The sequence below is a fragment of the Lemur catta genome, chromosome 9 (genome assembly GCF_020740605.2).
Source record: "Lemur catta isolate mLemCat1 chromosome 9, mLemCat1.pri, whole genome shotgun sequence".
In the NCBI taxonomy this organism is placed as follows: domain Eukaryota; kingdom Metazoa; phylum Chordata; class Mammalia; order Primates; family Lemuridae; genus Lemur; species Lemur catta.
Genome location: NC_059136.1, coordinates 79824474 through 79851168, shown reverse-complemented (window position 1 = coordinate 79851168; position 26695 = coordinate 79824474). Strand labels below are relative to the sequence as shown.

The following is a 26695-nucleotide window of genomic DNA, read 5'->3' as shown; positions in this document are numbered from 1 at the left end:
ACAGCAACCTCAAACTCCTGGGCTTAAGCGATCCTACTCCCTCAGCCTCCCCAGTAGCTGGGACTACAGGCATGCGCCACCATGCCCGGCTAATTTTTTTTTTTCTATATATATTTTTAGTTGGCCAGATCATTTCTTTCTATTTTTAGTAGAGATGGGGTCTCACTCTTGCTCAGGCTGGTCTCGAACTCTCCTGACCTCGAGCGATCCACCCGCCTTGGCCTCCCAGAGTGCTAGGATTACAGGCGTGAGCCACCGCGCCCGGCCATTATCTCCGTTTTTATGGATGAGGAAACAAACCAAGAGAGGTTGTGGGACTTCCCTAAGGTCACCGCCAGGGAAGGAAGGCCCTAGGATGGAGACCCTCAGTCTGGGACTCCAGGTTAGAGCCTGTACAAATACTTACCTGGGCTACATGTTCAAAGCTCCTGGTACAGTAGATTTTCCTGTGAGTCACTTGGGTTTTTGCCCTGTGGTATAATATAAGAATGAATCTTCAAGTGTTGGGTTTTTTTTTATTAGCATAGTTAGTTTAGTAATAACTGATTAACCCTTGTTTAATATCCCCAGAAAGTTTGCTCTATAAATTAGACAATCGTGTAAAATTCTAGCCTGAAGAACCAATACTACACTAGAATTTTATTACCAAAGCCCAACTCATGTGTGTCTATGCCTTTTCTGTAATTTTCCATGGTCTATATTTGAGGTAGTTATTTCCTTGGAAATAGTGTAGTACATCCTTGGTCACCAAGCCTCTTCTCTTCTCTTCCTTGTTGCATGTCAGCATTGAAAATCTAGACACAAAAAAGCAGTGATTGAAAAGGGCTCTTCTATAAGAACTGACCAAAGTTCTGTAAATACTTAGTACCAAAATTTCAGTAACAGTATGGTTTTACTTTATTTTATTAGCTTATCTCCTAGAAAATGTAAAACCTTTATTCTGTTATATAATAATCTTATGGGATCAGAATTCCAGATAGCTCCACAAGCTTTGCCTTTGAAACGTTAATCATGGATTTTTCAAAATTGTGCAGTTTTGGCTGGCTGATAACGTGTCCAAACTTACGACCCAAACATCTGATTTCTAAAGGGGTAATTTTTTCCCAAGTGGAGTTTCCTCACGGGCTTACCAAAGCATAAAAGCCTCTATGGTTCACTAGTCCAAGGTGAAGTTGGAAAGTGAAAGAAGTAAATGCTGAGGGGCTAACAGGGTCTACATTCCTTGTCTTGAAAGCTAAGCCTTCAAAGCCTCTGTGGATGAGGGGAAAGGATTTTGAAGTCTTTTAGGTCTCTTTCTGAGAGCTTGTTCTAATGGGGCTGGAGGGCTTGCTAGTGCTAAAAATGGATCCAGGGCGAATAGACATACAGTCCACAGCTCCCACAGTCATCCACTCAAAGCGCTGGGGGCTCCTGGTGCTGATTCAAACTAGTCTTTACCTGATCAGTGTTGGGCGTTGGGGAGCACTGGGAGCCATGGAGGAAATTGGTCTGCCTGTTCTACTGAATTTCTAGGAGAAATTGGTCTGAAGCCACTGGAGGTTTGTAGCAGACAGATTCCCCAGGGTAGCTCTAGAACCACGTGCTTGGCCTATGGCCTGGAGCACCAGCACGAGCAGCACCTGGATGCATGTTAGAAAGGCTGCTCTCAGGCTGCTTCCAGAACTACTGAGTCAGAGTGTGTTTGATTCAGATCCCAGGCAATTCTTATGCACATCCAAGGTGAAGGAGGAACTGCTCTTCAATGCTTATTTTTCTTCCCACTTTCTCAATATTCCACCCTCCCCCCTTCCTTTTTTTTTTTTTTTCCCCTGAGCTAGCCAGCCTTTTAGGAATCTTGTAAACTAGGGAAATGTCAGACCATGCACTCTGGGGCCCACCCTAGTCTGAGTTTTTTTGGTTTTTGTTTTCATTTGAATTCAGGTCCAGTGTCTAAAAAGATAAGTCCAGGTGCTCTTTACCTCACTCTTCCTCTTGGTTGCTGTGCCCAGGATGGAGTTTCCACAGCCATAAGCATCGTGACAGGAAGTCGGGGCCAGGTGGTGAAGAACTGTGTTCTTCCTGCCCAGGATCAGAATGATTGTCTGGAATTAATTTGCAGGAGAGCAGGGACCTTGCCTGTCTCGTGCATCCCTCCTAACTTCCAACCTGGTGCCTGGCGTAGTGTCAGCAGTCGGTATTGTTAGATAACGGAAGGAATGGTGTCGCGTATACTTGCTGTACTTAATGGGAAGTTTTCTTTTAGTTCCCACAATTTAGTAATAACATTTGGGGTGGTTTAGCCAGCGTTGTTGATAAATGATGAGTGCTATCCTCTATTACACTTTAATATTGTTCTTCCATGAGGTAACTAGAATATATCATACTGGCTGTTGGATAATATTGTCCTCAGGAGTTTGACACCGGCCTGGGTGACATAGCCAGACCCCATTTCTGCAAAAAATTTGAAAATTAGACATGGTGGGATGCACCTGTAGTCCTAGCTACTTGGGAGGCTAAGATGTGAGAATCACTTGAGCCCACAAGCTCAAGGCTGCAGTGAGCTATGATTGTGCCTCTGTACTCCAACCTGGGTGACAGAATGAGACCCCATCTCTAATTTTAAAAAAAAAAATTATTGTCCTTCAAAGATATTTCTTAATTTAGTAGTGGAGTGGTGGTTTGAGGTGTCGAAACTAAAAATGATGAAGTTTTGAGCCCATGTTTGTTTGGTTTTTTCCCAGCCCCAAACAAATAGAAAACCAAGGAAAATGTCATTACAATGTGAGAATTAGAGCTTAGGAGAAATCATCACTGGAGTATATGGAACTTGCTTTGCTAATGTACATGTTCTTCTAGAGAGTGGTTCTCTTGAGGGCCATTTTGCCCCAGGGGACATTGGCAACACCTGAACACATTTTGCTTAGCAGACTGGTGGAGCTGCCACTAGCATGTAGTGGAGAGAGGCCAGAGATGCTGCTTAAATATCCTGCATTGCATAGTCAATCCCCACAACATAAAATTACCCCCCAAACGGTAACGGTGCTGAGATTGAGACACTGTTCTGGAACACTGATGTTCTCAAACTTGGCTACGATTGGAATCACCTGGGGAACCTTGCCTGTTGTTGCCCGGTCCTCTCCCTTGGAGATTCTGGTATAATTGGTCTGGGATGTGCCCTGGACAGCAGGAGGAAAAGCTCCCTGGGTGATTCTAACCTGTAGCAAAGTTTGAGAATACTGATTTACAGAGAAATTGGCTTCTACAACCCTTACATTTCCTTAAGAGGGTGCCAAAAATGTATTTTTGTTTTTTAACAATGTCTACCTCAATATAGATACCTCATCAACACTTGTATATATTGAATGAATTCTAAGTTGTTATAGTGCATGCTTAAGAAGAAAGTAAGTTGTCAGATGTGTCCTCTTGATTATATTTGTCCTTTGTTTATGTAAAGATTTTAATATTTTAAAGACTCGACAGTAAACAAACTAGAAAGCAGGGAGGAATTTGAACTATTTACGCTTATGAATTACAAGGGTTGATGATCCTGGGGACAGGGAGAGCTGTGCTGGTGACCAGGGCATAGGGGTCCTGCCGCTTCCGACGGCCGGAGCAGTGAGCATGTATGTGTTTACACCTCATGGAAGTGGTTACTGGCCACTAGAGCAGAACCGAAGCCTCTGCCCTTTGGAATATCTGTCTTTATTAGAATTTCTGAGATGCAATTTGAGTTTGGGGCAAAGCAAAGGGATTGATGACAGGCTGTTGTTTGGCAGGCGATTTGGCTGCAATTTTGTGGGTTATTTTCATTATTCCATAAAGTTATTAAATAGGGGGAGGGGCCTGAGCCTGAGGGAAGTCATAGAACAGTCCTTTGATCATTCAGGGCCCAGTCAGAGGGAAGATCAGGGAAAACAGCACTTCACAAACAGCATTCATCATTTAGCACATTGAGTTTCCATGGACCCAAGTAAAACACAGAAGAACGATTACTGTTTCACACGGATAATTTGTAATTTTTTTAATAGATAAGAGGCATGAATTCAAGTTATATTATGTTAAAAGGCACAGACATGATTACATATAAATATTTAATGAGTAGACATTTTTACTGATCACCAAATGCTGGCAACTGCGCTAATGGAGTTGATACCTTATTGAGTCATTTACGAGAGTCTTAGGCAAGTGTTCCAACTTGTAGTTTGAATGTGTGGTAGGAGTGGAAGAAAGAATTATTGAATATAAATCGTAACATATTTGAGCTAAAAAAAAAATCCTTGGCAATTTCCTCTTTTTGTTTCACAAATGAGTTCAATCAAGATTCAGAGAGGTCAAGAATCAAAAGGAAGGTTCAGTAATTGGCAGTCAGGACCATGTGGGTTTCTGAATTCCAAAGACCAGTGTACTTCCCAGACAAATTGAGTTTTAAGTCACCTTGTTTCTGGTATTTCTACATAGCTAGCCCTAAAATGTAAGGGAATGTTGATATCTGAGTTGCTGCCTCAGGGTAGATTCAGCCCATTCTTTAACAGTGGGAAGACAAGTTAATGAAGCATTTATTTTTGCTGAATAACTAATGGTGTCATCATCTAGGTGTTCATTTGAAAAGCCTAGCTCTTCTATTAGCTTCTTGGTTGCAGGCAACTGTAGGAGTATTCTTGTGCATGTGTGTTAAGTATTAACTACTGATGCTGTTCAAATGTTAAACTAATCCCTGTAGCCTCACAATAATAAATGTTTTTAAAAGGATGGCAGATTTAACATTGGCACAAATTTGACTGTTACATATTCTCTAGTCTCTTGTCTATATCTAAGAGAGAATGTTTTGTCTCAGTCTGATAGAAATTAAGATAAACATTTTGGTAAGTCTGCAACAGTGGTTCCAGGTTTAAGTATCTTGGGGCTCGGTTGCACAATTGGTCAGGAGACCTTTCTGTCTCTGCAAACATACCCAAAGAGGAAAAGTAAAAAAAAAAAAAAAGAAAAGAAAAGAAAGAAAGGGCTATTATGCAACTACATGAATGCCAGAATTTCTGCTGTCAACTGCAACTGGAATATTTAAAGTCAATATATTGATAGCAAATATAGATTTAGGCTTTACCTCCTAATTAAAAATAATTTTGTAATGAAGATTGGTTTTTTAAATAACACTTTCTATGGTCAAAGTAAAATTTCTAAAGTTTGGTCAGTGTATTTATTAAGCAGATACCTTTAAATCTGCAGAAATAAGAGTATTTATTTAGCCATGTGTTCTTTACCCAGGTTAGCTAGTCACCATTTTAAATCTTTGAACACATTAATGATTTATCCTATTAACCTCTTTAACACAGTTCTCTATATTTCCAGCACCTTCAAAAGTTTGTACTGTTGAATCATAGTTTCCCGGGAGCAGTGACTGAGTTCTCAGAGAAGAGTGCCACCAGATGTCATTTCAGCCTTGTAAATAAGCAGGAGAATGTTCCTTTGTGATTTTGATAAAGATAAGTCTCTGACAGCAGCACAGGCAGAACACTGGAGGAAAGCTGTTCACCCATGGGAAGCATTTCCAGTCACGTTCTTTGTTCAGTGAAGTCTTGACTGTGTTCTTTTCATTTTTCAAATTGTATATAATGCTATTATTTGGAGATTCTGAAAACCCTTAAATGTTAGAAAACTGTACTCTATATATAGGTGCTGGTGGTGTTAATCTTTCTCCACAGTAATATAATTTATGGTCTTCTTTGAAAATGAATACCTACTTTGTTTCTTAGAAGTTCGAATAAGAGATAAACACTTCAAAACAATTCTTTTAAAAGATGGCTTTTCTTGAATTGATCACAGGAGAGTCGTGTAAATGCACAAAAATACAGTATGAGGCCTTCTACTGTGAGAGGTTAACTTTGCTTTTCCCTTAGTGTCCATGAACCTAGAATTGCTTACAAATATGGAAAACACATTCTGAGTGTTTTACCTGCACCTTTAAAATGCCATCAATCTAGAAATTTCAAAAGTCACACTTTGCCGGGTACCACATTTCTTCACATTCTCTTTTGTTTAACTTTAGGCTAATTTGTCCTGACACTGCAGCTGCAGGCTCTGCACCGCACAGTCTGTCATTAAGAGCACCAAGAATGATCTGGAGGGTCGGAACTGTTGGAAGTTAATTTGGCATAAACCTAACTTTCAAAGATCTCTTGAGCTATGACATTTCGTGTCTATGTGCAGTCACTTACACATCTGTTTTAAGAGGTTCTTGCTTATATTGTAAATGTGACCGTACAGTTATCTTTCAAAGTGCCCAGTGCTTTGAAGAAGAACCCTGAGGAGCTATGGAGATATTAGACTGGTTAAGCATGTTTCATAGGAATGTCAGTGTCCATTGAATGTCCGTCCTTTTTTTTTTTTTTTCTTCTTTAATCACATAGCTATCAGCTGGTAACACTTTATGGTATTGGAACCTTGTGATAAAATTAATCATGGTAATCAAAGTTCTAGCTCCACACTTAACAGCCAGAGTCAGCTACTAAGAGTTTTCTCTTTTGCAGACAAGAAAATCCCAAAGCCCCTTCCAACTTTAAATTCTGTAAACCCTCCCAGTTCAAATTATTGGTGACTGACTTTGAGGCCCCCTAGATCAAGGTCAACCATATTTTCCTGATGAAGAACTAGATATCCTCTTCTGTTGTTTAGACATTGGAATAACAGGATCTAGCTATAGAGTGCAATTCTCTGACGGGTTTAGCATCTAGAAAGCCTTGCCAACCACCATGGGCACCAGCTAACTCTGGAGACTGATCAAATGTACTGCCTTTAGAGATCCCTTTACTAGTTGGTAACTCCTAATCTAGAAAAATCCATCGTTTTAGTTAATCTCATACAGGAGTCCCGTTGGCCAGTGAATTATCTGTCCCTTTCAGATCCAGCCGTGGCAACACACACGCAAATTTATACCTAAGCCATTTTGGGTGTGCGTTTCAGATTTGCCCTTTATATTCTCCTAATGACTCTTTGAGACAAAGTTAAAGATTATGAACCTTAGCTTGAACTGACTGGTGTCATGGCAACTAGCACTTCACCTTTTGCTGGTCCCCACCTCATACATGCTACAATATTTGTGCACATTAATAATTCATTGCAAAGTGCCAGATCTCTTTGTGCTGTCAGGCTGTGTCAAGGACGGAATATGCTGTGCTATCTCAGATGTCATCTACCAGACTGTTGGGGGCAAGAGTAATTAGAAAGGAAAACTAGTCAGGTTACTTGGGAAAATTCCTGAAAATACAATGCTTTCTAGTCACCCATCTATAGCATTTTCCTTGCAAAGTAAGGAATAGAATTAGTGTTGATCAAAGTTTATTTAATAATTTGCCCCAGACAAAAGGCAGGAGTTTGGTTGTGGAAATAACACACAAGCAGTAATTGCTCGCCTCTGTTCAGGCAGCAAAGGAAATGATTAACAGCCTTGATGCTCAGTCGCATGTACTGTGCTCCAGCAGGAACCTGAGCAGTCCTGATGTGGGTGCTCTCATCCCAGGCTTGCCTCTGCCCGGCAGCATAGGGTAGGAGCTGAGTGCGTTTGTGACGCAAGCTTTGGAAAACAGCAGTGTGAGTTCCAAGGCTGACTGTGGCCTTGGATAGCTTACTTCACCTGCAATCTCCTCAACAGCTTGTGTGTTGTGATGTTGTTAGTAGTTGTTGTAATTGTAGTACTACCTACAATTGGGGAGCCTTTTTAAATGAAGAATGTAGGTCTTTGCCTTGAGATGTAGAAAACGCAAAGGTATACTGGACTTCATTTACACAGAAGGCCAAATTTGTCCCTGATTAAGCAAAGAAATCACACCTTTTAAGTTTTAAACTGAACATTGACCCACCATGCTTTAAAAAACAAAAACAGAAAACCAGCAGGCTTCATATTTAAACAACAAGTATCACACTTTACCAGCTAATTAAAGTTGAAACATATTTTTCTGAAAAATATGTTTATAACCCACAATTGGAAAAGACTTTAGTCACATAGCCATATTTGGATTCTTTGGTTTCTCTTTTTCTTTTTTGTTTTCTTCTTTCCTTTAAATACAAAACCAGTAGCTTAATTCCTCTCCAAACAACTTTGGAGTTGCAGGGAGGTGCCACCTGGAAGAAACAGGCCCAAATTACATTTTTTAGAACACACAGCCATAGTACACTGCATCTGTGAAGGACAAACTACAACTGTTTTGCATTTAATGCACGGATTTAACCCAACTAAATTCTGGCGAGTATAAATTCTGCTTAGAGACCGGAATGAGACAAGCTCTTCAATGCATGGCTGTAACACAGTACCTACATGTAAGAGATGTTCAAGAATTACTTGTTGAATGGATAAGTTAATACCAGGACTAATTTCAGGGGAGAGGGGAGGGGACATTAATCAGTTTCAGAACCTCACAACAAATTAAACTTAAAAAACAGTTGGAAACTTGTTAATCTTCTATTGCCTACCTTTATGTGGTGCTAGGGATCTGGATTAGTCATTTAGCACCTGCAGGCAAGACCATAGCGTGTGAATCCGGGGCAGTCATTAGAGCCAGCCCTCTCTGCTGTCTTGAGTTCCTAGTCAGAGCCAGCCACCAGCTAAGTTAGGGTGGACACTGGCCACATGAGCAGACATGGTTGTGGAGTCCAGTCTGTCAGGCACCAAGTAGCAGATTCTTGGTTTTATATTGCATGTAACTTCTTAGGATTTGATATTACTAAGTCCTTATGTTTAGCTATATTCAGAAATTTTAAAACAGATAAATGAACTCTTCATACTAAATTTATCCCTGTCTTCCAAGAGTAGACAAACTTTTAATACCTAGAAATGATCTCTGGTTAATATATAATCTTCTTTATGATGTTGCTTTATTTCAGTTCTGTGATATAATGGCCATAAAGAAATTACAGAGCCTAAAGTTGAACCCATAATGATGTGAAGTACCAGTTCTTGACTTTTTTGGGTACTGGGCAGATCAAAATAATAATTACTGTCATAATTACCCTAACGATTCCTGTTTACTACTACAAAGAAATACAATCAAGCTGAAACGTGTGTCTCTTACCTCGGCAGTGTGCTGGGGCAATGCAGTCATGAGAAGTGTGTTCACTTGCTCACTTCTGCAATGCCTGTCACTGTCTAGTGATTCTCCCTTGATGTTTGGAAGACTGAGCTGGGTCTTCCAGCTTAGTCTGGGACAGCCACATAAATAAGTATGAGACAATCAAAATCAAAACACCATCCTGTGTTAAGGTGAATGGTAGGTACCGACTATATGTCTTAGAGAAATATAGACAAAGTCAGGCTGGCCTAGAATAATATTAGATAAAGGCCCAACATCCTAAGTACCTTCAATAAAGAATTATTGGGAGACTGCAGTGACAAATTAATATGAAGCACTTTGAAAAGCATAAAAGACTATGTAAATACATGGTTAATCTTACAGTTTGTTTTCTATAGGAAGGGCTTGGGGGTAGTTGTTAGGGAAGTGTTCGTGGGTAAAAACACATGGGTGAGAACACGCATGACACAGGTACCAGTGAGGAGACTCAGACACATGGGATGTGAGTTGGGGGCAGAGATACTGCATGGTGACCCAGGAGACAGACTGGGGAAGATGTTGGGATACTTCACAAAGATCCCTCTGGCAAGTGTATGCATCATGGATTGGAGCAGGGAAGAACTTTAGAAATAGTGGATTCACTGTTTTTGACCTTGTACATGTAAAAGTTATCATAACAACTTAGATATTCATGCAAAAACTCAGTAATACCTTAGCCAGGAAATCCTGTGAGAAGGGAATGTACCTCTTCCTTAAGTCTGCTGTGTAGTGTTGCTTTTTTTTTTTAACTTCATAAATCACGGGAAACTGCTGGCAGTAGGATGTAACTCAACAGTAGACAGATTGCTCTTTGCTGCTTTCTTTTAAGAAGCAGGTTATAAAACTGTTGGGAGCCTGGAAGAGTAGTTAATAGATCATCTTAAGCAATTTGAAGTAATTTTTTTTAATACAGGCTTGCATTTGGGAGGCAAGAGAGCTAGAGGGGAAAGAGTTTAGTGAGTAGGAAATCAGTACTGCTCTGAAACATGTGCGACACACGCTGCTACACTGAGTGGCCATCACCTGGCTCCATGGGAGAGCCACTGCAGCGAACCCCGCAGTGGACAGAGTTAGCATTATGACACAGTCTTCATTAAAACGGTTGTGTGCTTTCACCTTGTTTTTTACATCCTAAAATACTTTGCCTCTTGCTAGTACACTTTGTTAATAAACCCTTGGATGCTGGACAATGCTACTGGAATATTCTTTCATGGGTCTGTTATTATGTAGACATAGTTATAAGGTAAACATCAATATTAATCCAAGGCACCTTTCCGTAGGTAGGCTGGAGGCCTCCACCATGAGATAGCGGTGCTGAAGTGTCATGAGCATTAAAAGACTCTGGCTTAGGACTAGTTTAGATTAGCAGATAACTGTCACTTGAAAGGTGATTAAGAGCCTTCTCCTAATGGCTTTCTTTTCATCTCTGGACATTGTCCCCAAAAGCTCTTGTGTTATAGTCTTTTTGGTTATGGCTGTTATGATAGGCCTGCACACCAATGATACAATGCTAAGTCAACCAGACCCTTAATGGATCTTCTCTTTTTGATAAGTGTAAAATATTTGTATATGCATTGGGAAATGTAATAACATTATTTGGGTAAAAATTTGTTTTGTGATCTTGGGTTGGGTTTTAGATGAAACTCATGATGTCAGTTCTAAAGCTTGAATCTTACTTTTCTTTCAGACCACTAAGGCTTTTCTTCCTACGATGCTGGAGATTAATCATGGTCATATTGTGACAGTTGCAAGTTCCTTGGGATTGTTCAGTACTGCTGGAGTTGAGGTTTGTCCGATGTAAAGCATTTCCTAGATTCAATCCAGTTATCTAGTGTTGAATACACCTGAAACCTAAGGAGAGCACCTGCTGAGCGTGTATTCGTGAAAGTGCTCTGCCTGTACACTGTGTGTAGGATGTTCCATAGTACCCCAGGGCCAGCTGTTGAGATGGACTTCTCCCTCTCCTGCTATAAAATCACTTAGACTAGTTCGACAAAGCAGCAGCAGCAAGAGAAGTAGGTGGGCCAGTCCTCAGTATGACATCTTCATTAGCAGCTTTGCTGGATGGTGATGGGAGGCACAGGGTAAAGAACGGAACCATGGAGGGCCATGGCAGTGCTGCAGGGGACAGATAAATGAAGCTGAAGGTTCACTTTCTGATTTGGTCAACTTGCCAAAACTGAGCTATCTCGGATGAGCTCATATTATGTAGTGGTTATGGCCCATGTCAGGTGTTCTGCATTGTAAGTTTGCAGAACTGGGTTTCATCAAACCCTGTCCTTCGCCATATGCAAATTAGAAACCATTCTGTGCTGTTTGTCCTACGGGTGTCTGTAAAACATCACTCCATGCAAATATGCAAAAGGAGACAGACTAGGTAGCTTCTATTATACATTCAAGGGATTTATATTTACCTTCCTAAATTTAAAGTTGGGTCGTGGGCAAGAACTTTCTCTCTATATTGTGTACCTATAGGTTAAGTTCTAGTTTAAGTTTATAAGGTATAGTTATCATTTTCATTTTACCTTCACCCTAAAAAGAAAGTCAGATCATAACAATTTACAACCCAAGCTAGACTTGCCTTTGTTCTTCATGCATTAATTTAAACAAACTGGTTTTTCAGTCTCCTTTACTGAACAAGAGACCATTTGTAAATTTTCCAGACACTTCAAAGTGAACCTCTCTCCATTTTTAACTTCAGCTTGTTAGCTTTCATAGAATCCTTTGTGGTAACTTCCCCAAAGTAATATGATATTTAGTTGATGTGGCAAAAAGTGTTCATCTGTTTCTGCAGTTGCTTTGAAAATATTATTTCTGCACTGAACCACATCAGATACCTGTCTTTTAAAATGGTTTCCTTTTCTTTGCTTAGTCACCTGTAACCTTTTGTATCAAACGTCTAACCGAAGTAATAGGACCAGGGAAGCTTCAATTTGGTCAGGGATTTGGGCATATACTTAGTATTTCTGTTCTCTTCCCCACCTCCCACCTTAGGATTACTGCGCCAGTAAATTTGGAGTTGTGGGTTTTCATGAATCCCTGAGCCATGAGCTAAAGGCTGCTGAAAAGGACGGAATTAAAACAACCTTGGTTTGCCCTTACCTTGTAGACACTGGCATGTTCAGAGGCTGCCGAATCAGGTCAGTGAGAACCTATCTTATTACTGATAAAAAGAATGATATTGGGAGAATGTGTGGAATTGGATCCTCAAACATAATCGGCATTGCATTTTAACTGTCATTTGACAATTAGTCTGTGGTTTTCATTGGTCAAGGTTTGTAAAATTGGTATACAAGATTGGCAAGTGATGGACTAGTGCCACACTAATATTAATTTGCAGAAATTGATCCAGACACATCAGATAGAAAGTGGCTTCCCTACAAGGAGAAAACATAAATACCCATTATTTTCTTAGAAGCTACATCTTTAAGGGGTATTTCATTTCTTTAGTATTAGTGTTGGTAAAGAAAGGTTCCAGAAGAAAATTCCTTCATGTGACTTTGGTTGACTGTGAAGCAATGTCACTGTCACAGAAGAGTAACGTGCCCCTCTTCTAAAAAGACTGCTGACTATTACACTCCAGATTTGGAAACTTCCTTTTTGTAAAACAAGTGTATGTAGCTAGATTGACTCTGACAGAATGAGAAGAACCACTTAGATTTACTAAAAAATAAAATACCCACACACGTAGAAAGGAGGCACATGGTATGAATGTCAAGTTCTATCTGACTTGAGCTCAGCAGAATAAACAAAACCATGAATCATTAAGAGGATACTTGTGAAGACATGCTTGCTTTGAGATGTTTGCTTGGGTGAATTTGAAAGGCAAAGGAAGATAACCCAACCAGTTCCCTGTTAGTTGGGGGCCATTCTTCACACATACTGAACTGAACAAGCAGCAGTGAGTAGGTGGAAGGTGATTTGAGTCATTTCAATCTCAGGCTGACTCCCAGCCTGACCTGGGAAGTGGACTCTAGCTCTACCTCTTATCCTACCTGCGTGCATGTTTGTGTGTGTGTGTGTGTGTGTGTGTGTGTGTGTGTGCACGTGTGCGCGCGTGCTGGTTTGTTTTGGTGTTTTCCCTCTTATGTACTTAGGAACTAGTTGCTAAGGAGCTGTTTCCTATGTAGCACAGCAGCAAGTACAGATGTCCAAAGCTGTGGTGGAACAATGAAGACTATGTTATTATGTTATTTCAACATGTAACTTAATGAAGTAACCTGAAAATGGGATGTCTATGTGCCCTTCATTTCAGAGGCCCCTTGAGAATATACCTTAGCTTTTCCTATTCAGGCATCCTGGAAAGTGTATAGCTGACTTTCATTTCACTCAGAAAGGTTATGCCAGTGTTTACACACCCTCATTTTAACTATAACTGATACTAAAAGCTTGGCATCTTGTTAGGTTTAGTCTTTGCTATGCCAAATACCCTCTCCTTTTTCTATTGAGAGCAAAAATTAGAAAAATAATTTGAAATAACATTTTAAGACATCTTAAAAACACGACTTTCTCACTTTACAGAAAAGCAGAACGATTTTGCTTTTTGTTTTTCCTAGCTTGTCTTCCACACTATGCCAATAAAATGTGTTCATAGTAGGAAAATTTGAAAAATACAGAAAAGCACCATGGAGAAAACAGAATGTACCCAAAATCCCCTCACACAGATAACGTCACTGTAAATGTTTTGATATGTATTTCCAATCTTCCCTATTGTTTAAATTCTTAATTTCGTTTTTGAATATATAACTTTAAGGAAAGAAATTGAGCCTTTTCTGCCACCCCTGAAGCCCGATTACTGTGTGAAGCAGGCCATGAAGGCCATCCTCACTGACCAGCCCATGATCTGCACCCCCCGCCTCATGTACATCGTGACCTTCATGAAGAGGTAACTGGCGGGGTTCCCTCGTTGCTGAGTCTTTCTGTGCCTGTCCGAGGTCTAAACTAACACGAGTCTCCGAGTTTGCTAACAGCTGTGACTCTCCTTTTCCAGCATCCTCCCTTTCGAAGCAGTTGTGTGCATGTATCGATTCCTAGGAGCGGACAAGTGTATGTATCCCTTTATTGCTCAAAGAAAACAAGCCACAAACAATAATGAAGCAAAAAATGGAATCTAAGAATCTTTTTGTATGGAATATCCTTTCTACCAGAAGACGATCAAGATGTTTCAGTCCAATTCACATCAGCATTACTGACATTCAATGGATTCTAACCCTTGCTGATTTTTTTTAATCAACTTTTTAAAAAAAATAAAGTGTAAATTAACTGACCAGAGTACTTGGAAAATGTGATCAGTAAAAGTGAGCTTAGGTTGTTGCCAACAGGGTCCTTTTAGACAGAACCCTAAAACCAGTCAAGTCTTTAGATAGCACTGTGTGACATCTTCAGGCTACCATTATTTTTTTAATGAGCAGAAAGTCTAGAAATGATAACGACGATGTGTTTCATCTATGTGATTTTTTTCAGAATTCCCATAGAGTTTATTCATTCTTGTCATTAAATTAGCCAGTTGACCTCCTTGCATCTTCAAGGACTGATAGTGCTATATTTTCTAATGTTTTCTAAGTTTTAGTTTTGCAAAGCCTATGTGGTTCTTTCATGGTGTTGTATGTTCAGCTCTTTTAAAAAGGAATTTTGAAGTCTCCATCAATTTGAAGCAAATGCTGTCTGAGTGTTACAGTAAAGATGATCAGGTCTCTTTCTTAAAGTCGTAATGACGAAAGTATTAGCTGAATTTTTAAATTTATCTCTGAAATACTTCATGAAGTGTCTGGAGACCTAGTTATCCAAAAAGGTATCGGACATTTTCTACCTATGAATTTTGCTGCATACAGAAAGTGCCCTTTCCTCAGGAAGTTGCTATGTTTCATTTCCTTGGATGGACTCTTATCTAGACTACATAGCAGCTCTGTGAAGAAGCAGTTTCTAAAAATGGGAACTTCTACATTAAAAAGTCCCCATTTTTGTGCCAACTGTGATTAGTGAGGGGGAAAAATCTTATTCTATGGAATATGTATGGAAGGGTGTAAAGATTCTTTTGGAAGGTTTATTCACATTGTAGAACAGCAAATGACATTTTTACAGTATTTTTTTGTAAAGCAAACTATTTTGTGCCTTGAATTTGGTATATGTGTATTAGTGAAACATTGTAAAAGTGAACTTCTACCTCTGTATCTAAATGTATACCATCCACTTGTAAATTCCTATAAACTATTATGTGATTGCTTTTTTTTAGACTGTCTTGTTTAAATAGTGACCAATGTTTAAGGCTATTAAAATAAGCCAACTTTTACTAATTGGGAAGTTTTATAAAGGACTGATTAAATTTTAAAAATTAACTTACATGCAACTGACTGTGTGATTATTAGTTATCAGCAGTGTCGTAAGAGAAATCGTTGTGTCCTTTTTTTGTCATACCCACATTAAAGAAAATTGAATGGGATTGTGTTGGGGTGCAGATATTAACAACCCAGGGTACCATTCAGTCCAATAGCCAATGTTACCATCTACCCAGGTTAGATACTTTATTAAAGGCTTGTTTACACTAATAGTGGGAAAACAGAATCACATTATGTGTGTGTTTATTTCACTGCACTGCAGATGAAATCTGCACTATATCCACATATAGGAAAGGTCTTGGCTGGCTGCTGGTGTTTCCAACACAGCACAAGTCTAATTAAGGAAGAGCTTCATTGTATGTTTGAATTTCTCTTTATGAAAGATAATCAAACCTCAAGGCCATTATAACAATGGAGGCACTGGCTGCCTCTTAATTTCAATTATGGACCTAAATAAGTACTTTGAAGTGGTCTCATAACAATGTGGGTTAGGGACAGATATTTTCAGAGGTTAGCCAGGTCTGCTTCCCAGCTAGCCTGGAGCACACTCAAACAATCCTAGATAAATCTGTTCTACTTTAACTACCCCTTCATCAACCTTAAACCTAAGGAAAGTCTTCTTTACATTTAATTTTATTCTTGTGTGTTGTAACTTAAACCTATTTCTGTTTTTGTTTGTTATTGCCCTTATAAGATTGTCCATCTCCAAGTTCAATAAACCTAATTCATTTAACGTGTTTGTAGAAGTCTTTCATTGCCATGTCCCAGCCCAGTTTAATTACTTCTGTGGCTCTCCCTTGGATGTTGTCCAAATTCTCTTTCTCATCTTCAGCTGTGGAATTTGGAAAGGGACACAGTTAGTACAAGTTTAGAATTATGGGATTCCTACACGTTGTTATTTCTTCATCCCAGGACCATATTCTTAGTTAATGCTACATTGTTGATTGTGTGTGTGTGGTGGTGTTTTTTTCTAAACTCGAAGTCTCTTCTAGTCAAGTCTGCATACTTGTGTTAATCACTTACGTGATTGCCAAGGTTACTTTTCTGACTGGTCTTTTATCTACATCTACCGCCTTCCCCACCTTAACATCAATGCTGACTTTGAATATGTTCTCTTTTCTGTCATCTGGCCCATTCATGCGGATGTTCAGTGCCACTGGGCTCCAGGCTGTCCCTCTGGGGAGCACTTCTGCCCCCCGGCTAGTACCGGCTTCTCCGTCTCTCTAACCTTTCAACCAGTTTAATGATAATCATATTGAGTGGGACCCAGGAATCAAAAGTTTTGAAGCTAGCAAAGATAAATTCCGATTATTGTTTTCCCCTTGATCTACCAGGTCTGCTGCTCTGTCACAAAAGATTAGCTTAGCTTCACAGGATTGAACTACAGAAAGCCAGGCGTGTGTGTGTGTGTGTGTGTGTGTGTGTGTGTGTGTGTGTGTGTGTGTGTTTTCTAAGTATCCTATTTCCTTGAAAGGTTATACCTTTCAAGTTTTTCCCAAGTTAAAAAAAAATCAAGTTAATGTCTTTTTCAAAGTTTTCTTTTCCAACTGGCAGAAATAATTCTAAATTGATGTTGACCCGAATCTTGGAAATTTGCTTTTGCCTCCAACAAAATATAAAATTAGTGGGGTTGGGGTTCTTTCCATGCCAAGTGTATTGCCTGTGTCTGATTAAAAAGAGGAGTAGGGAAAGCGAGGCTGTAATGGCTCAGAAGCGGCTGGACACGGGGCCAGGGCGCGTGTGGCCCGCATTCGCACACAGGCAGCTCAGCAGGTACACCTGGCAGGCATCTGCTAGGCCGAAGGGACTCAAGTAGCTTGCAGGTGACTCAGAAGTACAGATACATGCCCATGTGTGTGCACGGGCCACAGAAGAAGCCTCAGAGGGTGGTGAGGTCTCGGTAAAGGCTGAGGGAGAGGCGGCTGTCGAGGTTGGGAATGGGAGTTTGAGCATTCCAGAGAACAGATTGTCAGCAAAGACCCAGAGGTCAAACAGGGAAGATTATACTCACTGTGGCTGAAACACAGAACACAGGCAGAGAATGGCATGCGTTCCCTAAGGAGGGCCCCTCTTGAGAATGGCCTTCATTCCCGGCTAAGGAATGGGTTCTTCATTCGGTAGAGAAGAGGGAGGCCCTCAAAAGATTTTTAGCAACAAAAGCAACCTGAGCAGAGTTGTGAGTTAACAGTATCAACGAAGGTGCTGTAAAGAATTGCAAGACGCGGGAAGCAGGGAGACCAGGTAGGACGGAAGCTCCTGCAGCTGTCCCCTGGGAGGTGACGAGAAAGAGCCTGCAGGGAGCAGGGGCATTGAGACGGGGCAAGACAGCTCTTCACCTGAAATGAGCCAAGTGGTGTCAAGCACGAAGGGAGAATCACAGTGAATCTGATTTAGAAATGCTGCGTTTGAGAAGCCAGGTGACAGTAACTGGCAGACAGGTGGACACCTAGCTGTGGTCCTCAGGAAAGAGGTTGCTGCTAGGATTCTGGAGTCACCTACACACAAGATGTGAAGTGAACCACACTGGGAGAAGAAAGCACCAAATGAGGAGAAATCCAGGGGGGCAGCTCAGGGACCATGGGGGGGCAGCAGAAGGAGTCATAAAAGGTGATGGAGGAAGGGAACTTCCTCCACCCAAGGAGAAACCAGACTAGAAACAATTATCTCCTCTGCCTGGACCTAATCCCCAGGCTGAGTCACACTTAAGAACACTCAGTCTGGCCCAAGAAAAAGAGTCTGTGCGGCCAGCCCTGGGGCAGAGGCCCAAAAGGTGAAGGGCAGTGTTAACAGATAGCACATGGAGTCTTTGACCATGCACTCGGGTTTCTAGTAACTGAATCCATTGTTCAAACTACCAAAGGAAAATTTCTTCCTAAGTGAAACCTGGAAACTGTTGTTCTTTGGCAATTTTGTTTGCTTGGCCTCAGAAGTATGACTTGCTTTAATGCACAGGCAATGTTTCATAAGAACCCTGGGGAAAAACAAAATGCACTTCAAGTATCACCAAATGGATACATGTTAGTTCAAATGAACCATTTTAATGTGCCAAACAGATGAGACAGGACGAGCTTCTATCAGTCTGCTCCAAGAGTGGAGCTCTTATCTGCTCCCAGAAACACTAAACACACTGCAGGCCAAGAACTGCACCAGGGGCAGGTCCCAGGTCAAGATGGACATCCCAGGGCACCCCTGGCTCTCCCAGTAAATGTCAAGGCAGACCAGAGCAGTGCCCACAGTCTAGCTACTATTTATTATGTCTCTTTCTGGGGCTTACAATAGCTGTTTCAAAGCACGTGTTTCATAACACATCTATCTTTTAGAGAAAAAAGCATTGAGAATGTGCAGCCACATAGTCCAAAGAATCCTGCTCACTGAGTAATTATTTCTCATTTAACTTGCTCCATTGCTGCAGAGAATTCACACAATGTCTTCTAGGAGCTCCTAACAGGTTTTTGAGCTGTGACTGTTGAAACCTTTCTTACCACCAGCAAAAGGCAAGAGAATTAATTGATTAGCAAGAAAAACAAAGCATCTTCAGCCCGGATTCTAAGTTTGAGGTTTTCCTGTCAAGGTGATTGAAACCATGCTGCCTGGGAGAGAGGTGTGTGCATTGCAGCCATGAAAAATGCCCCCTCGCCTTGCCCACGCCTCCTGGGTGGTCCCAGGGAAGAAACAGAGCCCGGCTCCTCCATCCCAGCCCTCTGCCTGCACGTGGCTGTCTCCCCGGCCAGCGCAGCTCATCTAGGGCCTCAGTGGCCCAGGGGGCCAATGGGCAGGTGGGGTCCTGCCCAGACGCAGGTAAACTACGAGTGTGAACAGCACAGTATCCCGCAGCTGTAGAGCTGTATAGTGTTGTGGTTTTGGATCATGTCTCCCCCAAAAGGTATGTTGAAGTCCTAACACCAGTACCTGTAACGTGTCCTTACTCGGAAATAGGGTCTTTGCAAATGTAATCAAGATGAGATCACACTGGATTAGTGTGGGCCCTCACTCCAGTCACTGGTGTTCTTATCAGAAGAGACACAGAAACACACAGGGAAAAGGTGCCATGTAGTGACAGAGGCCAAGACTGGACCGAAGTAGCTACAAGCCAAGGAACGCCAAGAATTGTCTCAAGGACCAGAAGCCGGAAGAGAGACATGGAACATGCTCCCTGAGAGCCTCCAAGAAGGAAGCAACCTGCTGACACCTTGGTTGCAGACTTCTAGCCTCTAGAAGTGTGAGAGCAGAGATTTCTGTTACTTTAAACCAGGCAGATGGCGATACTTTGTTACAGCCGCCGTGGCACAGGAGCGCACTCAGCCTGAGCTCGAATCTAGCCTGCCCCTCCCTCGCCGCAGACCGTGGGCCTCTGCCTTCACCTACGGCAGTCTCAGTCTCCTCATGTGTTAACTGTGAATAACAACTGTACCCATGCCAAGAATATTGTGGATTAAGTGAGATAATTAAATGAGAAAAAAAGAATGTGAGGAATATGAAAGAATACATATAAAGTTCTTAGGGCCGTGCCCACTACACCTTGGGGGTGTTCAACAGATTGTATTAGTTTGAATCTCGTGAAATTACTGTTACTCAACTGTTTTGACCTACCAACAAAGTCAAGTTTTTTCCTTTTTTTTAACATTTTTAAATTTTTTCTTAGGACGGGGTGTCACTCTGTCACCCAGGCTTAAATGCAGTGGCACAATCATAGCTCACTGTAACCTCAAGCTCCTGGGCTCAGGCGATCCTCCCCGCCTCAGCCTCCTGAGTAGTTAGGACTCCAAGTGAGCACCGCCATGCATGGCTAATTTCTGTTTTGTTGTTGTTGTTTGGTAGAGACTGTGTTGCCCAGGCTGGTTTCGGACTCCTGGACTCAAGCAATCCTCCCACCTCAGCCTCCCAAAGTGCTGGGATGACAGATGTGAGCGACTGTGCCCAGCCCCCCAAAAGGCAATTTCATCTGGTTCAGCCTCACAGTAATGATGGGGGTGTAATGACAGTGCCCATATCAGAGTCCATCTTCATAGTACTGTTTTGTGTTTCCAGCAACAATTCTCAGTTTTCTGACACCAACTGGGTATCCGGCAATTCAACCCAATTCCGACACTCCCTGGAGTCAGCACAGACCCCGCAGGTTAGGTCTCAATCCCACAAGACTGTCCCCACTTCAGATGCTGCCACAAATGGGGTCCCCAGGCTACCCACACATCTGCCTGGCTGGCTGTCTATAAACTCAGGAGTTCCCACGACCCCTGCTCAGGTTTGATAATGTGCTAGAATGACCCAGAACTCAGGAAAACACTGTACGGCACTAACAATTACAGTTTATTACAACAGGAGACACATGAACGGCCAGGCAACGCACTGCATAGAGCAAGGCATGTGGGAAGGTACAGAGCTCCATGCCTTGGGGGCTGGGGGGCCACCCTCCCAGCACCTCCACCTGTTCACCAGCCTGGAAGCCGTCCCAACCTGGTTGTTCCAGAGTTTCTACTGAAGCTTTATTACATAGACATGATTGATCAAATCACTGGCCACTGGAGAATGAATTCAATCTCGGTCCCCCCTTCTCTCTCCAGAGATGGAGTGGGGGGATGGGTGTTGAAAATTCCAGCCCCTCCCTTGAAACTCTCTCAGGGCCCAGACTGTGCCACCTCATTAACATAAACTCAGGCTCATTATGAATAACAAAAGACACTCCCATCACTCTGGAAATTCCAAGGGCTTTAGGAGCTCTGTGCCAGGAATTAGGGACAAAGACCAAATATATTTTTCCTTATACTACGAGTACCTACTGTGTTGCAACTAGTTATTTGCATATCTGAGGACAAGTGTCCTATTCATTGATCTCGGTAGTCCTAGTCCTCACACCTCACGTGGACCCATGCACACAGTAGATGCTCAATAAATGCTGCCCTACATGACCCTCTATGCCCTTCCCATACCTGGTGGTCATCTCGTCTGTGAAGCAGGAATATGTTAACTTCCGCCTTACCCAAGCAAGGGACTTTCCCGTGCCTTCTGTGCACTAAAGCATTTATTATTTTCACTGCTCTGTTGCTCCTAAGTGAGCTCTGAGGACAAAGGCATTGACTATTTACATGTTCTTTGAGCCTTTGCCCTGATAACCTCACCTGTATGCAAAAGTTAGACGGCCAGAAGAGTGTGCAAGGCAGCCCTCCAGACACTGCTGCTACCAAAATCGAATAGGGAGACAGAGTCCTCCCCAGCCCTCAGAATATCTGGCCAGTCTTGGAAAGCTCAGAGTGCAAAACTAAAGTTAGCCAGGTTCTGAGAAGGACAAGCAATGAAGCAGATGCAAAGAAAGAGAACTTCCATCTGACCCCTATAAACACGATTTTCTGGCTTGAAGCGACAATGGAAAGCTTATCCTTTTGGGGGAGAAAATAAATAAATAGAAATCCCTATTGTACAGAAGCTGCCTTTTATTTTCTGTGACTTTGGCAATGGCTTGGCATTGTCAGGTTTTCTGGGATTTACTGCAGGATGCTGAAGGGTCTTTGAAACACCCCTGGAAGTGGACCTGAGATGCTTTTCTCAGGATGACTCTGGAGCCCAATCCACTGCCCTCAGCATTCCTGTAGCCTGAGAGCCGGAACACAGAGCCTGGCCGGGGAGTGAAGAAATGAATATGGCTGTCACGGAAGGAACTAGATGGAGCAAAAGCTGCGGCCCCGGGGGAGATCCGTTAACCACAGTTCCTCCAGCTGCTCCGACTTCCTGCTCCACCACTGCCTGGGGTCTGTCCCTAAAGACCTGCTCACAGCCAGCTGAAAGCCCAGGAAGCATTTCTCCTTACCTGCTGCAGATGCAACAGGGAACGCGAGCACATTCTGGAGAAGAGGGATCCGCCAGACTTCCCTCTCCGAGACTGAGCTTTCGGGAACATGTTTCATTCACACCTCCAGGTTTTAGCTCATGAGCCACAGAATAAGAATTTTGTGCAATTTGGGCAATTGTGGCTTTTTCTCCATGAGGAGATCTCAGTATGAAATGATTTATCTTAAAAGGAAAGAAGTAGTATTTCATGTATGAGAAAAAGAAATTAAGTAACTTTGAAGCTCAGTTAAATATCAGCTGACAAGGAAAGGGTGAGGTCCTAGTGGACTAGAGAAAAATGCACAAAATTGCAGGATTCCTAGGCTAGTCTACTTTGCTCTCCCTGGCCATGGAGGCTTGCAGGCTGAAGTAGATTTTTTTAATCATCCTTGGAGTTTCTAGTATTTTCTTATTGTATCAAGTCCCTAAAATCAGCTTCATTTGCAATCAAACTATTTACACACTGGAAAATCTGAGAAGTCAGAAGATCAAAAAGAAACAGAGAAGAAAAGGGTCCCTATTTCCAGCTTCAAATGAAACCTGTTTAGGAAACACTCTACTCTTAGAAAAACAGCTATTTAGAAGACTAGAATCCTTGTGCACTCTTGGAGGGAATGCAAGATGGTGCAGCCCCTACAGAAAACAGTGTGGCAGCTCCCCACAAAATTGAAAATAGAATTGCCATATGATCCAGCAATTCCATTTCTGTGTATATACCCCAAAGAATTGAAAGCTGAGTCTCGAAGAGATCATTTGTGCACCCATATTTATAGCAGCACTATTCACAATAGCAAAAGGTAGAAGCAACACATGAATCCATTGGTGGATGGATGGCTAAGCATACATACAGCAGAATATTAACTCACCTTTAACAGGAAGGAAATTCTGACACATGCCACAGTACGGATGAAGCTTGAGGAGATGATACTAAGTGAATTAAGTCACAAAAGGACAAGTATTGTATGATTCTGCTTATATGAAGTACTCAGAGTAGTCAACACCACAGAGACAGAAAGTAAAATGGTGGTTGCCAAGAACTGGTGGGAGGGAGGAGTGGGGAGTTATTGTTTAATGGGTACAGAGTTTCAGTTTTGCAAGATGAAAAAAGTTTCAGAGATGAGTTGCACAATAGTGTAAATATAATTTACTCAACTGTACACATAAAAATGATCGAGATATGGTACATTTTATGTTATATGTATTTTACTACAATTTTTTTTAAAAAATGACTAGAATGACCTGGACTTTGGAGCCACTGTTGAGAAGGCAGGTTTCCATCTATAAGCAGTGGCAGCAGGTGGTCTCCTAACCCAATGTCATCCTTGCCTATGACAAGAGAAGAAGAAATCGCAGGACAAACAGTATGAGCTGATGCCCCATGCTGGGCACTGAGGACACAAAGGAGACCAGGACAGGAAAGTCCCCTGTTCTCAGGGCACCAAAGGCCAAAATATTTAGATGCAGTAATTAATCTATGAACAGTACAAAGACTTTTGACACATGCACCTTCCAAGTGACGTGGCAATGCCTGCCCTGGCTTACTACGGCTTTTCAGCCCACCCCCACCCCGACCACTCCCAGACAAGATGTCAAGCGGGTACAAGAGGCCACACGGCACCATTTCCACAAGCGTGTCCCTTGGAAGGTTAGTCTCAGGAGATGCTACTAGAAACTCACTCCATGGTCAAAGATTGTTCCCAGTAACACCATTAATGCCCCTTAGTACTGAGAGGCACTCAGGTCTGAGCAGCCCTGGGAATGCAGTTTTTATGCTTCACAGTGTTCGATCCTGGCTGGACCTCTCCTTGAGTCAGGGCTATCAGGGCTGAATCTTGCTTTCCTTCCTCCCCAGGAGTGCTTGGCACCCGTAGGCATTCAGGGCGCATGAGCTGTTGCACTTCACACCTGTCGGCCTGCCGCAGCTAAGGACCCGTGTTTACCCTGTTGGGAACGAGCTCTCTGACTGGCCTGGGGCAGAAAGCAAGGAAGCCAGACTGGCTGTTCCCAAAAGTCTTCTCTCCCTTCACCTCTGTAGTAGATGACCTGAGGTTTGCTGAGAAACCACGAGGCTGAGGCGCTGCTGGGGAACTGGCAGCTCAAAGGCAGCCAGCAGAGCTGGCCATGGCCCCAGAGAGGCTGAGCAAAGACCCCAGGGGCAAGGAGTGAAGCCACCAACTGTCCTGGGCCTGCAAGCCAGCCCAGGTGTTCACGCAGAAAGTCCCCAGTGGGAAACAGGACACCTCTGGACTTCAAGGTCTTTGGGCCACCTTTTCTCAGCCACACTCATATAGCTGAGTAATAGCAGCCCAACCACAAGTCAGCACAACCCACGTGTTGCTGCATCTACAGGCAGTTCTTGCCAGGTTGTTACTGAGGTTCCAAGCACTTACAGTCATCAGGTGAAACTTCCCACTCGTCTCTCTCTCTCTCTCTCAGCTTTACCTATTCACGGGTGTGATTATGGCACACTACAGCCTTGAACTCCTGGGCTCAAGTGATCCTCCTGCCTCAGCCTCCCGAGCAGCTGGGACTACAGGCGTGCCACCACACCTGGCTGCTTGTCAATTTTTAATTGTGTATCATCTCATTCATGCATTTTCCTCTACTCATGTGCCTTCCCCCACCTCCACTCCTGGCACCCTCCTGGATTCACTACCTCTCTGGGGACTCCTGGGCTCTGGCCAGGCATTCCCACTGCCTTCCCAGCTCCGACACTGGCTGTCACGTTTACTCAGCCCCCATTTCCCTCAGCCCAGCTCAGGCTGTACCCTCCCCTGGGCCCCAGTACTGGCCGGCTAGAGGTGCCCTCTCCTTCCCCCCCCTGAGCTCTCAGTGCTGGGGCCCTTGCAAGGGGCACTTGCTCTTCACATGGCAGCTGAAGGCAGCTGTGAGATGGGGATATTACCTTATTTATCTTTGTATTCCTCCTCCAAAGTGGCACAGCCCCAGGCCTGGCACACAATTGGTGCTCAGAAAATGTTAACTGAAAGAATACGTGCCACTTGACAACAAAAAGTCAAATAGCCCGATTAGAAAGTGGGCAGAAGACTTGAGCAGACATTTTTTCCAAACATGCATGAATGACCAACAAGCACCTGAAAAGATGCCCAACATCATTAGTCATTAGAGAAATGCAAATCAAAACCACAATGAGATACCACTTCACACTCACTAGGATGGCTATGATAATAATTTTTTAAACAGTAAAAACTTAAACACAAATGTCCGAAGTAGCATTATTCATGAAACAACCCAAAAGGTGGAAACAACGCAGATGCCCATCAATGGATGAATAGATAAGCAAAATACAGTATATCCATACCATGGGATATTATTTGGCCGTAAAAAGGAATGACGTACTGTACGTTCTACAGCATGGATGAACTTTGGTTTCTTGTGGTTTTTTGTTATTTTTGTTTTGTTTTGTTCTTTTCTTTTTTGGAGACAGAGTCTCACTCTGTCAGCCAGGCTGGAGTGCAGTGGCACAACTATAGCTCACTGCACCCTCCATCTCCTGGGTTCAAGGGATCCTGCCACCTCAGCCTCCTGAGTAAGTGGGAGTATAGGTGCAAGCCACCGCACCCAGTGTGCATGGATGAACCTTGAAATCATTACGCTACGTGAAAGAAGCCAGTCACAAAAGACCATATATGATTCCATTTACATAAAATGTTCAGAATGGGCCAAATCTATAGAGACAGTAAGTAGATCAGTGGTTATGTAGGACCAGTGGTGGGAGGATAGGGATGTGATAGCTAAAGGGTATGGGATTTCTCTGTAATAAATGAAATTGTTCTGAAATTGACTGTGATGATGGTTGCACATATTTGTCAATATGTTAAAAACCATTAAATCATATGCTTTAAATGGGTAAATTGTATGGTATGAAATTTATATTTCAATAGAGCTTTTTTAAAAAAAGAATGAATGAACATATCTAATAAACTTTTAACCTTCAAATTTTAGCATTCATGTCTAAGCATATTGATGCAATATTCCAAAAGCCTATGACATGCCATCATTTCAAATTGCTGAGATCCAATTTGAGTTCTGGAAGTGATCCCACTCACCCCACACACCATGAAAATTCTCCTGGGGTGAGAAAATACGGTGAAGAAAGAGAAGAGCCATGGAAGGAAATACGGATTTTGTGGTTCTTAGAGAGCCCCTGCCCTTCCCCTGTGTAGAGCCCTGGGGAAGTAGCAACAGCCAAGACAGTTTTTGGGAAGTTTGAGCCTAGAAGAGACCCGTGCCCCTCTCCAAGGGACACTGTTTGGTCTATCTGTTGCCTTAGCATGGCCCAGAGGCAGTAAATGACTGCTGAGCCCCAAGTCAGTTTCCAGCGTGACTTGTGTTCTGAGTGTGGAGCTATGCAAAGCCATTAGAGAAATGCAGACTCCAACTGGGTGTCTTTAGCTCAGAGATGAGGTCCCACTTGACAGAAAGCATATATGGGGATGG

The 26695-nt window shown here is 42.5% G+C and overlaps 1 protein-coding gene across 1 annotated transcript in view; it reads left to right on the top strand.

Annotated features, from left to right (window-relative positions):
- Positions 1 to 16145, top strand: part of RDH10 (retinol dehydrogenase 10) — a 28014-nt gene extending 11869 nt beyond the window's left edge. The window contains exons 3-6 of the mRNA XM_045561442.1: positions 10765 to 10863; positions 12072 to 12217; positions 13831 to 13962; positions 14068 to 16145. Coding sequence (XP_045417398.1) covers positions 10765 to 10863; positions 12072 to 12217; positions 13831 to 13962; positions 14068 to 14191 — 501 coding nt within the window. The 3' untranslated portion in view covers positions 14192 to 16145. The remainder of the gene's footprint in view (positions 1 to 10764; positions 10864 to 12071; positions 12218 to 13830; positions 13963 to 14067) is intronic.
- Positions 16146 to 26695: the final 10550 nt, after the last annotated feature.